At 36.4% G+C, this 14279-nt stretch overlaps 1 protein-coding gene across 7 annotated transcripts in view; it reads left to right on the top strand.

Moving 5' to 3' along the window:
- Positions 1 to 14279, top strand: part of LOC113059905 (collagen alpha-1(XIV) chain-like) — a 100710-nt gene that overhangs the window by 24172 nt on the left and 62259 nt on the right. For 5 of the 7 annotated variants that reach the window (XM_026228573.1, XM_026228571.1, XM_026228577.1 and 2 more), the window contains 14 exons: positions 2559 to 2714; positions 2885 to 3004; positions 3951 to 4115; positions 4341 to 4502; positions 4592 to 4749; positions 5427 to 5556; positions 6613 to 6755; positions 6982 to 7111; positions 8028 to 8167; positions 9073 to 9199; positions 10315 to 10454; positions 13430 to 13562; positions 13711 to 13758; positions 13842 to 13978. In XM_026228573.1, the coding sequence (XP_026084358.1) occupies positions 2559 to 2714; positions 2885 to 3004; positions 3951 to 4115; positions 4341 to 4502; positions 4592 to 4749; positions 5427 to 5556; positions 6613 to 6755; positions 6982 to 7111; positions 8028 to 8167; positions 9073 to 9199; positions 10315 to 10454; positions 13430 to 13562; positions 13711 to 13758; positions 13842 to 13978 (1889 nt within the window). The remainder of the gene's footprint in view (positions 1 to 2558; positions 2715 to 2884; positions 3005 to 3950; positions 4116 to 4340; positions 4503 to 4591; positions 4750 to 5426; positions 5557 to 6612; positions 6756 to 6981; positions 7112 to 8027; positions 8168 to 9072; positions 9200 to 10314; positions 10455 to 13429; positions 13563 to 13710; positions 13759 to 13841; positions 13979 to 14279) is intronic. The other 2 variants (XM_026228574.1, XM_026228572.1) reach the window with 1 other exon arrangement.

The following is a 14279-nucleotide window of genomic DNA, read 5'->3' as shown; positions in this document are numbered from 1 at the left end:
TGCTTAGTAGATAAGTCCCTGGGCTCTTAGGGCTTAATGAATCGATGTTGCCGGAGTGCTGATGGTTCTGATGAATCCTCACCCCTGAATCTCAGGATACAATTGGCCTCGTGCTCTCAAATAGAGGAGCTTACGTTGATTAGTGATACCGGGGCTCTCAATGGCTCACTGATAACAGCAGAAGGTACCTGTGTCTTGACAAGCCACTCTTTGTGTAATGGTGTGGATCGAACGCCGCTGCTATTCACAGACATAAATAGGTAGAGTGGAATTAAGAAGCACAGGAGTTAATTAAACAAATCTTGCAGCGATTGAATGGGGGTTTTATTGAGTGTTTTCTCAGAGACTAATCGCTTCCTGGTGGTAAAACTAAACTGATTTGACAGACATGCCTAGTAGATTTGCCTGCCAAGATGTGCTTTTTCAGTACCTGTCTTTACTGTAATGGTTCAACTAAAAATTTATATCATGTACTTACCCTGATTTATTTATTTTTTTCATTCATGGAACACAAAAGGTGATGAGGATGAGTATAAAGTTGGAGTATCACAGAAGTGGTATATATGTGACCCTTAAGTCGCTGGGGTATATTTTTAGCAATAGCCAAAAAAAAAAATTAAAGATTTTTCTTTTATGCCAAAAACATCATGGTCCATGAAGATATTTTGTACATTTCCTACCATAAATATATCAAAACTTAAATTTTGATTAGTGATATGCATTGCTAAGAATTCATTTGGACAACTTTAAAGGCGATTTTCTCAGTATTTCGAATTTTTATTTTTTTTGCAAATACTTGTATCTCGGCCAAATATTGTGAGATCATAATAAACCATACACGATTGGAAGCTTATTTATTATCTATAAATCTCAATTTAGAAAAATTTACACTTGTAGACTTGTTTTGTGGTCCACGGCCACATATGACTTAAGTGCTAACATTTAAACATTATTCATTTTAATAATTATACATTGAAAAACACACAAAAGATCAAAATTAAATCATTATTCACTGAAACTCGTAAAAATACTTTACTAAAAACTCTTTACATAATAAATCAAAATGTAAATCCCTACTCACTAAAAAGTCTTCACAGAATAGATACAAATTTAGATAGTTATTCATGGAAAATCATGGAAAATCTTTTCACAAGAGATCAACATTGAAATCATTATTTACTTGAAACAAAATTTTTATTCCAATCCTTATTCACTGAAAGTTTCACATACATTCCAGTTGTTCTTGACATGCTTATGAACTCAAACCAGATGTAGCAATATTCAGTTTGTTAATCTTTTCTATGAATCGTTCTTTAAAATGAGAGAAAACTGTTTGACTCCAGTCCCAACACTTAGCAGCACGTACATTTTGGTCTATGCCTCACACAGAAATTTCGGTTGCACTTTATTTTACAGTACGTGTACTTACAGTACGTGTACTTATCTAAGAACATTCTGGTAATACAAGGTAACTACATGGGTTAGGGTTAGGTTTAGGGGTAGGTTTAGGGTTAGTACCTAGTTATTATATAGTTATTGTAATTACTATAATAAGTACATAGTACAGTATGTAAATGGGGAACAGGACTGTAAAATAAAGTGCTACCGAAATTTCATATGACTCGCATGGAATATATTATCGGTGGACTACCATTATGAACCTTTTTCATCTTTTTAAATTCCTCATTCACTTCCATTACACTGAAAACCTTTAATGTTCCATGGAAGAATGACAGTCAGGTTTGGTGTGACATGAGTGTTGGTAAATAATAATAACATTTTCAGTTTTTGGATGAACTGTCCATTTTAATGTAGATCAGTCACTTTTAAGTTTATGGAAATATGTCATTTGCCACGAATTAAGTCTCCATTCTCTACTCCTCACTGCCATCTTTGTGTCTATGGATTTCTCTGTATTGATGTTTAGGACTAGTTGAGTTTGGATAATGTCCCTGTTCTGTATTTCAGCTCTCTGTTGATGGTGCCAAACACTAATGCTCTTATAGCCATGACTTGCAGCATGCTATAAGGCTTTGACGGCCAGTTCTTCTGTGAAAATAAATGATTGAGGGAGGAACAAAACAGACTCCCCTGATACACTACTGAGCTCTGTGGTCCTGCGCTCCTCAGATTTACTGCCCGTACCTTCACTTCATCACTTTACCCCTCTGTGTGTGGATATGTAGTTATTGCACAGTGGGACAGCAAGGAGTTACCGTCACATAAACACACAAATGATTTGTTCGAGTTCAAGATGCCATCAGTTGTCTCTAACCAGTGTGGGTCCCAGAGCTGCTCTGTTAAAATTGTATGAGTAAAATAATTTTGCTTTGGTTGATTCTTACTGCCGTGTTCTTAAATCAGACATGTTCTTCCCTGCCTTATGATGATACTTTGTGCAATGACAGAGTGGCTCAATAAAACCGTACCTGCATTCGCAGACTGCTGTGTAATTTGTGGGATGTTGTTGAGCTTGTTTGTTATATAGACATGTGGGACCGTACTGTAACAAGGTTCATTCAGTCTTTTTCTGTCTCTGTTCATCTCTCATAATCCAGCGGATCAGTTCGTCTGCACAACGTCTGCTATTGCGGATATTGTCATCCTGGTCGATGGATCTTGGAGTATTGGGCGAATCAATTTCCGTCTGGTTCGCCTGTTCCTTGAAAACCTGGTCAGTGCCTTCGATGTGGGAATAGACAAAACCCGGATTGGTGGGTTTCATTAATTCATTATTCTCTTGTGATAATTGGCCTGACCTAAAAATAGATGTATAGGAAGTGGATCGTATATATTAATTTAGACAGCTATAAAGTGCGTTTTAATTTAGATCTGATTGTATAAAGTGTCAGTGTGTTTCCTGAATGTGTTTTTTATGTTTTAGGACTGGCCCAGTACAGCGGGGATCCACGAATTGAGTGGCACTTGAATGGCTTCAGCACAAAAGATGCAGTAATAGATGCTGTCAAAAACCTGCCGTACAAGGGAGGCAACACTCTCACAGGTAATGTGCTGTGCTTTTCCAGCCCTTTTCCATTGTTCCAGAGACACTGATATACTGTGCCGTGTCAAAGTGTTAATAACCAGTCTGATCGTTGTACCAAAGTACACATCTAAAGTCCAAAAATGATTAACTGTAGGTATAACAATAAATAACTAAATTGGTATTTCACTTTTGTGTGCAGTTTTTCAGTGCAGGAACCTGAATTTTATTCATTAACCAACCAATCTAACATGTTCAGGCACTATAGGTGTTGTTTATTGTATCAGTGCAAATCCATATATCACAATTGCACCTTTATGTCTCACAGTTATGACTTAGTTTCCCATAACTGCCGTTATATGTCTCAGATTTGTCGCTTGTGTTCTCATAATTGTTTTTGTATCTCAAAATTGTGAATCATTTACTTGTAATTGTGATTTTATTTCTCACAACTGTGACTTTATTTCAATTAATTGTAACTTAATGTCTCACAATTTGATTCGCTTTCTCATCTCGAATTGCGATTTTGTAAAATGTTTGTATTTTATTTATCAAAATTGTGCATTTTTTTTGGTAATTATGACTAGTTTTTGTAATTGTGATTGTACATCTTAAAATACTTTCTCAGAATTGCGACTTTATTTCTTGTAATTGTGATTTTGTATCTCACAATTGTGACTTTCTAGAAATCACAGTTTTATTTCTCAAAATTGTTTCCGTCAAAATGTAGGGTTATTTTATTTCTTGTACTACAGTATAATCGTGATTAATTTTTTAATTGCAACTGTGCAATTGTGACTTACTTTGTGGTAATTGCAGTTTTATTTCTCACGATTGCAACTTTATTTCTTGGATGTTTGACGTTATATCACACATCTCATAATTGCAACTTTATAGGTCACAATTGCTTTTTTTCCTTGTATTTGCGTATTTGAAACTCTTTTATTTAATGTTTCGGTCTGTCTAGGTCTTGCTCTTAACTACATCCTGGAGAACAGCTTCAAACCTGAGTCTGGGGCTCGTAGCGATGTTCCCAAAATTGGAATTCTGATAACTGACGGCAAATCCCAGGATGACGTTATCCCACCTGCTCAGTCCCTGAGAAGTGCTGGAGTCGAGTTATTTGCCATTGGTATTAGAAGATTCCTTAATGCATCTTTGTGTAAACTAGTTCATCCAGTTTAATGCATGCAGTTTGTAGAAAACATATCCTGCTAGTGAAAAATAAACACCCTCAGGGCTAATGTTTACATGTTGCGGAGCTTTTCAGAAGTCATTCATGAATTTTATCACTAATGAGTATTATAGATATTTCAGAAGCATGGAATATGACCTGTGTGGAAATGGTTGTGCGTAGGTGTGAAGAATGCTGATGAGAACGAGCTGAAGGCCATCGCCTCTGAACCAGAGGAAACACACGTTTATAATGTGGCGGACTTCAGTATCATGAGCACTATAGTGGATGGCTTGACCAGTAAGGTGTGTGATGGAGTGGAGCAACAAGACAAAGAAATTATACGTGAGTGTTTTAATTGCGGTTTAAACTTAGATACAATATGTGATGTGTGGAACGGCTCTAAAGCCTCCTGATTTCCTCATGACTGACAGCAGATTCTTCCACTGAAGAGACAGCATTCCCACCCCAAGACTTGGTCACTTCTGAGGTGACTGCACACAGTTTTCGAGTGTCTTGGACTCACGCGCCTGGCAGTGTGGAAAAATATCGGGTTGTTTACCACCCAACCGGAGCAGATATTCTGGAAGAGGTGACCAATCAGAACAACTCTCAAATATGCTACTCAACTATTAACAATGCCACAAAACATCCACCGAGCTTGTCTTATCCAAACCTTCCACCTACTACTGTAAGAGCCACTTAAAGAAATAGTTCACCCCAAAATCATTTATTATTTACTTATCCTCAAATCATTCTAAAGCTGTATGATTTGTGTTCTTCTGTAGAACACAAAAGACCAATATGATGGAAGTATATTAGGTCCGAAACCAAATTCAACACCACTGACTTACATTGCATGGCCACATTTTTACCAAAATGTCTTTTGGAAGATACAGTAGATGACCTTATTATCAGAGGTCTTACTACTTAAGTCAGCTGATGTTCACCAGATGTCGTTCTTGTGCTTTCTTTCTTTAAGATAAACTCTGTTTGGTTTGATATTTTGTTATCTAGAGCAATGACAGTCTTACATTTTTAACTGTGGCTTAAATGTCAAAATTCGTTTTAGTGCCTCTTTTATCTTTTGTTCTATTTCCAGTTTTTTTGGTTTTGTTTTTATTTGTCATGGGTGTCAGCAAAATACTATAAATAGTATGTGCTGCGCTATATGTGCCACATTATTAAAGTTTTTTGGTCGTATTTTTCAGAAGCATTCTCCGAACTGCTTTGCTAGGCATCACAAACCACTGTTTTCTTGCTGTACAGATTGTGGTGGGCGGCACGAAGAACTCAGTCGTCCTGCAGAATTTGAACTCTCTGACTGAATACGAGATTGCTGTGTTCGCTGTGTACCGCAGCGCAGCAAGTGACGCTCTGAGAGGCAGCGAGATCACGCGTGAGTCATACTCCAAACTTGCCACCACCAACATTGACTACAGAACATTTCATTTCACATGCATTACAGCCTCGTGTCCTTCAACACCATTTTGCTGTAAAACAGTAATTACCCACAAACCACATGCCTAGTCCTTTTTCCTAAATGCCATTTACTGTAATTCTGTCATCTTATATACAATATGTTTATTTCCTAATTAATACTTTAGAACAGAAGCTTGCCAGTCAACTCAAGAACACAGGACTGACTTCTGTAGTATTTAGTGCTTGATTAGGATGTTTAAAGTCTTTTAGTTTTATTCATGTGTGCTTGTTCCAGAATGAAAACATTTCCTGCTCATCTCACACTCCATAAAAGTCACACTCTTCCCAGAATCCAACTTAGAACACACTAATGATTTTTGCAAATCTTTTACACATACAGACAAAAAATCACTCAAGATACTGTGCACATACACTGAACAAACAAATAGTTTTCATAATCAGTATTTTTCCAGTAAAACAAGATTTAATTCAATTTAGAGAAGCTAAATCGTGTTAGATATTAAAACTGTTTGAGTTTTCTGAGATGTGATTTGTGTTCAAAGCAGATCAAATAAAATGTAATCATGTAAGTTAAATGTAATTATTAACATTGTTTCTTTACCCTTTGTTTTCCTTTTTTCTTAAAATATTCTGAATTATAAATTATTCTTTAAAAAATATTAAAATTGTATTAAGATTTATAAAAAATTATGTTTTAAATTAGATATATATGGTTTAAGTACATTCTTAAGTCTTAATATTTTATACAACTTTGCTTTCACTTACATTTAAATTAAGATAAATTAATTCGAAATTTAAATCTTAAATCTTAGATTTTCCTCCTCACGATAATTAAGAATTATATACTATGATTATATATTTTTCTCACATGTATTTATCTTGTTCCTGTACTTTTACTGTAAAATAAGACGATAAAATGATTGCACACACTCACTCACATGCAAACACAAAAAAACACTGTCTGTCTGTGTTAAGTATGGATGTCTAATTTATATGTATGTGTGTATCTCAGTGGCTCTGCCAACAGTGAGTGATCTCAAGGTGTACGATGTGACAGACAACAGCATGAGAGCCCGCTGGAGGGATGCAGAAGGGGCTTCTGGGTACATGATCCTTTACGCTCCACTGAGCAGTGAGACTACAGATGAAAGAGAGGTGAGGCTGCAAATGATCTTTGTGAATGTGCCCGTCTGTGTTTGAGTAAATGCTAAGCCCGTGCCGGCATGATGACACTTCCAGCTTTGCTGTTACACTCTTTTCATGGGAGCTGTAGAAGAGGAATAGCATTCATCATGTCTGAGTTCCCTTGGTTGCACTTCGACCTGTGTTTCAGCAGCCTTTATGCTTCTCTAAAGGTGTTGCTATTGTTTTTGGGATACAGCTAAAGGTGGATGAGTCGGTGACTGATGTGGAACTGACTGGATTGATTCCTGACTCTGAGTACACCGTTACGGTCTATGCCATGTTTGGAGAGGAGGCCAGTGATCCCGCTACTGTCCAGGAGACCACCAGTGAGTGTCCAGGCCAATCTGTTTTCTTTCTAACTCTATTTGTACAATGTCCAGGGTTTAATGGTTCTGTTTTGAATTCTGCAGCACAGATAAATTCAGAATTATGTAAATTAATGAACACAATAATGTGTTTAAATGTGCTCAAAGAGATAGGGCTGGATGGTAAAATAGTTCAATATTTTGAAAAATAATATTTGAACTATATCTCAAATCGCTTTAAAAAAAATCAGATCAAACCTGGCTTCAACCAAGTTATGTAAAACCAATTATATAAAAAATGTTTAATGCAATATTAAAATTATGTTAAGATGCACAATTTATATGTTCACGCAACATTTTAATTTACACTACTGTTAAAACATCTGGTGTGTTTAAAATTATTTAACATCTCTGAAATACAGAAAATATTTTATGCTCACAAAGCCTAATTTTATTTGGTCAAAATGCAGTAAAATCAGTAAAATAAAATTGTGAAATATCAGTGCAGTGTTTTATAAAATAACAGTAAAATATAATTTATATGATGGCAAAGGTGAATTTTCAGCATTCATTACGTTTAGTTTAATTTGTCCTTGCTGAATAAAAGTATAATAATATATTTTATAAAATCTTCTCCTCAAACTTGAATGACAGTGTACTATATGAAAAAAAAACTCACTGAAACTGGCTATTTGAACTGTTACATTAAAATGAATCCAAATTACCAGCTGTAAGCAGATTTCAATTATAGATGTTACATTGTCTTAACGCTTGCAAGACAAGGATGCAACGTATTTTAGGGGGGTAGGGGGTGGGGGCTGGGGGGGTTAATGAACTATTAAAAAGGGCATTAAAATCAGTGTGACTTCAATGTTGCAACAATGTCACCTATTCAATAAGTGTCAGTGAGTGAACATTAGTCCCTGTCTTCCTGCAGTGTCCCTGAGACCTCCACGTAACCTGCGGGTCACTGAAGTTGACCACAGCTCTGTGCGACTCAACTGGGACGCAGCGTCCGAAGAGGTTAAGGGCTACCGTGTCATGTATATGAAGACAGATGGTGTCCAGACCAGTGAGGTGATCACTGCAGCACAACCTACAATACATGACAACACTCGGTCCTCATTCTGTGCTCACTCATTCTCACACTCAGTTAATCTGATATATATATAGTATAGAAAATTATTCAAATGATTGAATATTAGTGAAATAATACTTACATTTAAATAATTACAAGATCTTGCATTATTTTTGCTGAATGATATATGGTATGATGTGCAGTTTTATAACCATTTGTGAGGTGAAGAAGATTTGTATTATCCTTTAATTATAATAAATGTCACAAATGCATGATTCTTATCTTCCTCCACCTTATACATATTTGTTCAATTCTTAACTGAATTTTACATACAGTATATTACATGCTATATATTAGTGTATAACATTATTTGATCTAATCCTGATTTCAAGGTTAGAATTATGGCTGGTGACAGAAGAAAATGTAAACGTCACACAAATGTTTGTCTGCTACAGCTGTAGGTGTTTTACAGCATCCAAACAGTGACAGAAAATTACAGATTTTGCGGGAAAAAAAAGTTTTTTCTTTACATTTGTTTTACATTAAATGGAGTATTTAAACATATTTATACATTTATACATTTAAAACATATCTTATTGCAATTTGACATTTTAATTAGTGGATTAAAGCTGATAGATACATATATATGTAATTTGAAAAGTCTTTTTTTATATGTGTATATTTTTGGATCTCGGCAACATCAAATATAGAACTATTAGGTCTTTTTGTAAATCAACTGATTTTTTTTTTTTTTAAGATGTAGGGTCATGTTGTTATTGTAATTGTTCTAAAATCCAAATGATTTCAATGCAATTATTAATTCAAATATTACTGATAACTTTAATTACTTTTGTAATAATTGAATGAAGTTAAATGCAGTATGCATTCTTTTTCTTCTCTCCAGGTGGATTTGGGTCCAGTCATCAATGTGTACCTGAAGAACCTGTCACCCTTTACAGAGTACACCGTTGCAGTTTTTGCTCTCTACGATGCCAGCCAATCAGAGGCACTCAGTGGTGGATTCACTACAAGTGAGACTGTTTGATCCCTTCCAATCAACTGCAATTATTCGGTTTTGTCGGTTGCAATGAAAATGGCAACAGGTGCGGTGCATATAATCAAATGCATTTGTTTTGTTGTGAAAGCACATGCTGGAATTTACTACAAATCACAGAACCAGCTTTACTAAGAAGATGCACATGGAAATCGCATTTGATTATTTGCACAGCCCTAATACCAGCATATGCTGGGCAGTGAGTGTGGATTTCTGCAAATTATGTTTCCAAGCACAGAAAAGACAGGGCCCATTGGTATTCATTATCATGAGCCCAGCAAAAACAAATCTTGTCTACTTGCAGCACTGCTTATTTAACATGTACATGTATGTACATATTTTGTCATAGTTTATTCCTCCAACAGAATCTACAATATCCGCTGCACACAGAGTCTGCAATTTACTCCAGCTGGAAAGCGGGAATGGATGCTTTCTCTGTCCTGGACAGAGCATATCTTTCTAGGCAGGCTGTTACATTCAGTAATCACTGATTGGCTGCTGGAATCTGTAATAGATCTGGGCCTTCATTTCCTGAGTTTCACTGTTCTGTGGGTGTCCTGACACTGTCGTTGAAGCAATCAGGTTACACGGTGAAATTTCTCGGGAATACGTTTGAATTTGAAAGTGATTGTTATGGTAAATGCTGGTCGCTCTGTGGAAAGTGGAAATGAGATTGTTCAGGGATTCATTCACCAAATGACATTAAATAGTTTAAAAGATTAGTTCAGCCAAAAATGAAACTATTGTCATCAATTACTAGACTTCATGTCATGTCAAAGCCTTCTGGCTTTCATCTGCCGAACACAAAAGGAGAAATGGTCAAAGAAGTGGACTGAAATGAATGCCATATTGGAGTGTTATAAATATATTTAATTCCAAATATATTCTATGAAAACAACCTTTACTATTTTACACAAATTTTCAAGTCTGTCTATCTTTTTTACAGGATTTGTACATATTTTACTGGAACACAAGATAAAATACTGAAATGATTAGTATTACTATTAGCAGTTAATTGCTGTTTTAGTATGTAAACAATTTAAAACATAACTGTCCATTGGATCTTACCAAGTCTGATTCTGTCTCATTCAGTGCTTGTGCCGGCCCCGTTCAGCCTGATGACATCAGAGGTGACCTCAGAGAGTTTCCGGGTGAGCTGGTCACGTCCTGCCAGAGATGTGGTGCTCTATAAGATGACCTGGACCCCCACCGAAGCAGGAGAAGAGAGAGCGGTCAGTCAATTAACAGTTCAATAATTAATGATGTGATCGAGTTAGAGGTTGTTACTTGCTTAGTTCAGCTTTTTTAGCTTAGCTTTTTTTTTCTCTATTTTTTATAATATAATATAAAACAACATTTTGTGGTCAGATTTTCTTTTTAAATTATTACTTATTCAGCAAGGGTCTATTTAATTGATCAAAGGTGACATTAAAAAGTTTAACATTATTATAAAATATATATTTCAAATAAATGCTGTTTTATTTGAACATTATATTCATCAAAATAAAAAAAGTTGCTAGATAAAGTTGCTATATTTTTTCCTTCCCGTGCATAAATTACATCTTAAAGCATATTAAAATAGAAAACATTTAATTAAAATGTTAATAGTATTTCACAATATTACTGTATTTCAATATTTCTGTATCAAATGCAGACTTGGTCAGCATAAAATCCTTCTTAAACAAACATTAAAAAACTTTTTGAGCTATAATATAATATAATATATTATAATATAAAAATTTATAATAAGTAGTTTTCATTCTTATAAGAACTCTTAAATCAGTTTGTCACTGGCAAAACATTTACTATAATATAATGTAATATTTTTTATGTGGCTTGCAAAGCATTTTGTCTGTCAGTGGAGACAGATGCTTTTTGGCAGTAGGATGGTGGAGTCTTGCCATCTTCCAGCAGGTGCACATGCTAACCAGCCAAACCCTGAACCCCTGAAGGAATTTTCTAGTGTTTCTCCATTGTGACTTACTTGCCGGTTTCAACGTCCATTACTAGATGTTAGTTCCAACCGAGCGCCAACCTCCCGCTCTCTCTCTTGTGAAGCCAATAAGGAAGTGACTAAAATTTAAATTCATCGACTGGCCGCTTGAGGCTGGCTGCAAAAGGGAGTCAGTCCCATAGACTCCCCATGTTAAAATGCCCAACTTTACAGCAGAAAAAAACATGTTTACAGCCTGGTGCAAAAAATGTTTTTGGTCTAAATAGCTAATTTTGCCCTTCATGACAACTGTTAGGGGGGCAAATTTTTTTATAACTCATCCGTTTAAATTATATTAAGACTTAAAGTTCTGCATAATTAAGGGCGTGGCCACTTGAGTGACAGGTGGATTGCCACTGCTGACAGTGCCGTCGTGCTAGGTGGGTGTGGCTTCAGCATGTAGCTCCCGCCTTTTTGCCCATTTTTGATTGTCCGGGAGAGTCGCGCGGTGACGCGCTGCCAAGATGGCAACACTCTACACACTTTAGGCTTCAAAAACACACTTCAGGAGTCTACAGGTGGACACTATGTCCATGCTTTATACAGTCTATGGTTCCAACAAACTACATATATGTTGAAAAATAGAAAGTGAAATATGAATTTTATGAGGTCCTTGAAAATGATTTATGAGTCAATCAATACTTTCTCCTAACCTAAAACCTGGGGCCAACTGTTATTCTCTATTAGAAATGACCAGTCACTGGCACTCATAAACACCAAAACAGCCAGAAGCATACTGAACACGTCCCGTCACCTCTATCCCTGACACACGTGACCACAAACACAAGCGTGTGCGAGTGTGTGTGACGGAGAAAGTTTTTATTACTGGCCAGGAGTCAGTGCAGCTGTTTTTTATAGATAGCTCTGCAGGTCGATATGTTTACCAACAACCACCAGAGCAGAAAATAATAAAATGCTGTGAGGCAAACAGGAATGTGGCTTGAGCTTCATGTCTCAGAGCAGAGGAGTCAGCCCAGAAACACATATTCACTCAGAGGGGTGTGCTGGGACGGCCCAGAGCTGACTGAGATCCAAAGCTCTCTTGATAGCAGGCTTGCTTTTAAAAGCGTGTTCTTAGGCCCAGTGTCCACCAAAGCATTTTTTCCAGAGGCTAGCGTATTTTTTCAGTTGTTTTTGAATGTGAGGGTTAGAGTGGGGGTTTTTTTTGGCAGCGAGAGTTGAAGAATGTTCAACGTTTAATAAAAATGTTCACTGTCACTTTTGTGTCAGCCGTCCAATTAGAGTGGAGGAGGGGTGGGACAGATGTCACACATTGTGCTTGTACCATGGCTAAACAACAATGGAGGAGATGCTAATATTGTTCCTCTCTGAGTATTTATGTCCGTACTAGATAGGATTCCCAGACTGCTACGAATATTGACATGAACAATAATGCTTGCAATATTTCATTCATGATGCATCTACCATATTGCTTCTACTGTTATTCGGTATCATAACAACCACAGCGTCTTAACTGAAAAAAAAAATTAAACGCTGCTCTGCAGAAGCGCTCTTAAACACTTTGGTGGACATGCAGCATTATTATTGGCATGGCTTAGGTGCTTTGCTGAGCAGCCTACAACATTTATACTAGAGAAAATGTGATGTTACTGATTGTAATCTGTTGCAGTTACTATCACTTTTGCTAAAAAAAAGAACAGAAAAAACTATTGACAAATGTTTTACATAATTATGCACAAAGTTTTTTGTAAAAATATCCCCTCTCCATTTATTAATGCTATCTGTCATTGATCTAATGGTACAACCATAAGCGGACTGTATGACATACAAAATAATATGAAGATAATTTGCCAGCCTACGCCTCAGCATCCTCTCGATGATGACTCTGGTGAGCCTCTTGATCAGAAACATCACTCTTAGATCTGGGCTGAAATAGAAATATGAAAATAATTTTCTTCATTCTCACTTTTTGACACTTGGTGGTAAATCCTTACAGTTGACTGTAAAGTCTTCTTTGCTTGTCAAGTGTGGTTTGTCTGCTCTGTAACATCATTTACAGTACAAGCTATTTTTAAAAGCGTTGTTGTCCCATGCATTCCAAAAGATGTTATTTTAATTAACTCTCAAACCACGTGTTGATCATTACCAAACAAGAGGTTTAACCAGGCTTACTTAATCTCAGCACTATTCAGATGTTATTATAGCTCTGGTCTGTACTGTAACTGGGTGCTCTTGTGTTTGTGTGTTGTATAGATGATGCTGAATGGAGCTGTGGACTCATATGTGATTCAAGACCTGAGTCCTTTTACAGAGTATAAGGTGTCACTGTCAGCCATCTATAAAGATGAAACGGAGAGCAGCGCTGTGGTTGTGCTTGAGAATACATGTAAGACCTGCAATAATTTTCTTTAAATGTTTAACTTCAACCAGCTAATTCATGTTATATCAAGATGACTAATTGACTAATTTTTGCTTTTTTTGTTTTGTGTTTCTTTTTTCTTTTCTTTCTTTTTTTTTCTTTTTTTGGATTGCAGTGGGCCAGACCACAGAAGTTCCCACCACTTTTCTCTCCACTACAGCATGTAAGACAAATATGACTTCATCCTACTAAGATTTGAACTTTGGATGGATGGATGGTGAGATTAAGTTGATCTGTATCATCTAGTTGTTCATCTTGGAGTGATTAACCTGTGGGTGGATGAGGAGACCCCCTTCAGTATGCAAGTGAACTGGGAGGTGCTGGACTCTGACGTCGATCAGTACAAAGTGACATATGTCAGTGCAGACCGCACAGAAGAGACAGTGAGTAAACATAACCACAGCACACAGACATCCATAACTTATGCTAATATAACAACACAAGATCTCTGTCATCATCTTCTTCCTGTCTTCTTGAACAGTTTAGCTCCACTCTCTTCTCTGAATCAGAGTGCATGAAGAGGGCAACATACACTAGTCTTATTTGTGTCCCAGCGAGGCAGTTGTTTCATAAAGCTACCTATATTGCTCTTGCGCTTTAAAAATATGAGGGAAACATTTATTACCACTTTGCTGTTAGACTGCAGACTGATCATATTCCTCTGGGTAAGTGAAGTTGAATGAT

Source organism: Carassius auratus, chromosome 41 (assembly GCF_003368295.1).
Source record: "Carassius auratus strain Wakin chromosome 41, ASM336829v1, whole genome shotgun sequence".
Lineage (NCBI taxonomy): Eukaryota > Metazoa > Chordata > Actinopteri > Cypriniformes > Cyprinidae > Carassius > Carassius auratus.
The sequence above is the reverse complement of the archived record's forward strand: the minus strand, read 5'-3'. Positions and strand labels throughout refer to the sequence as shown.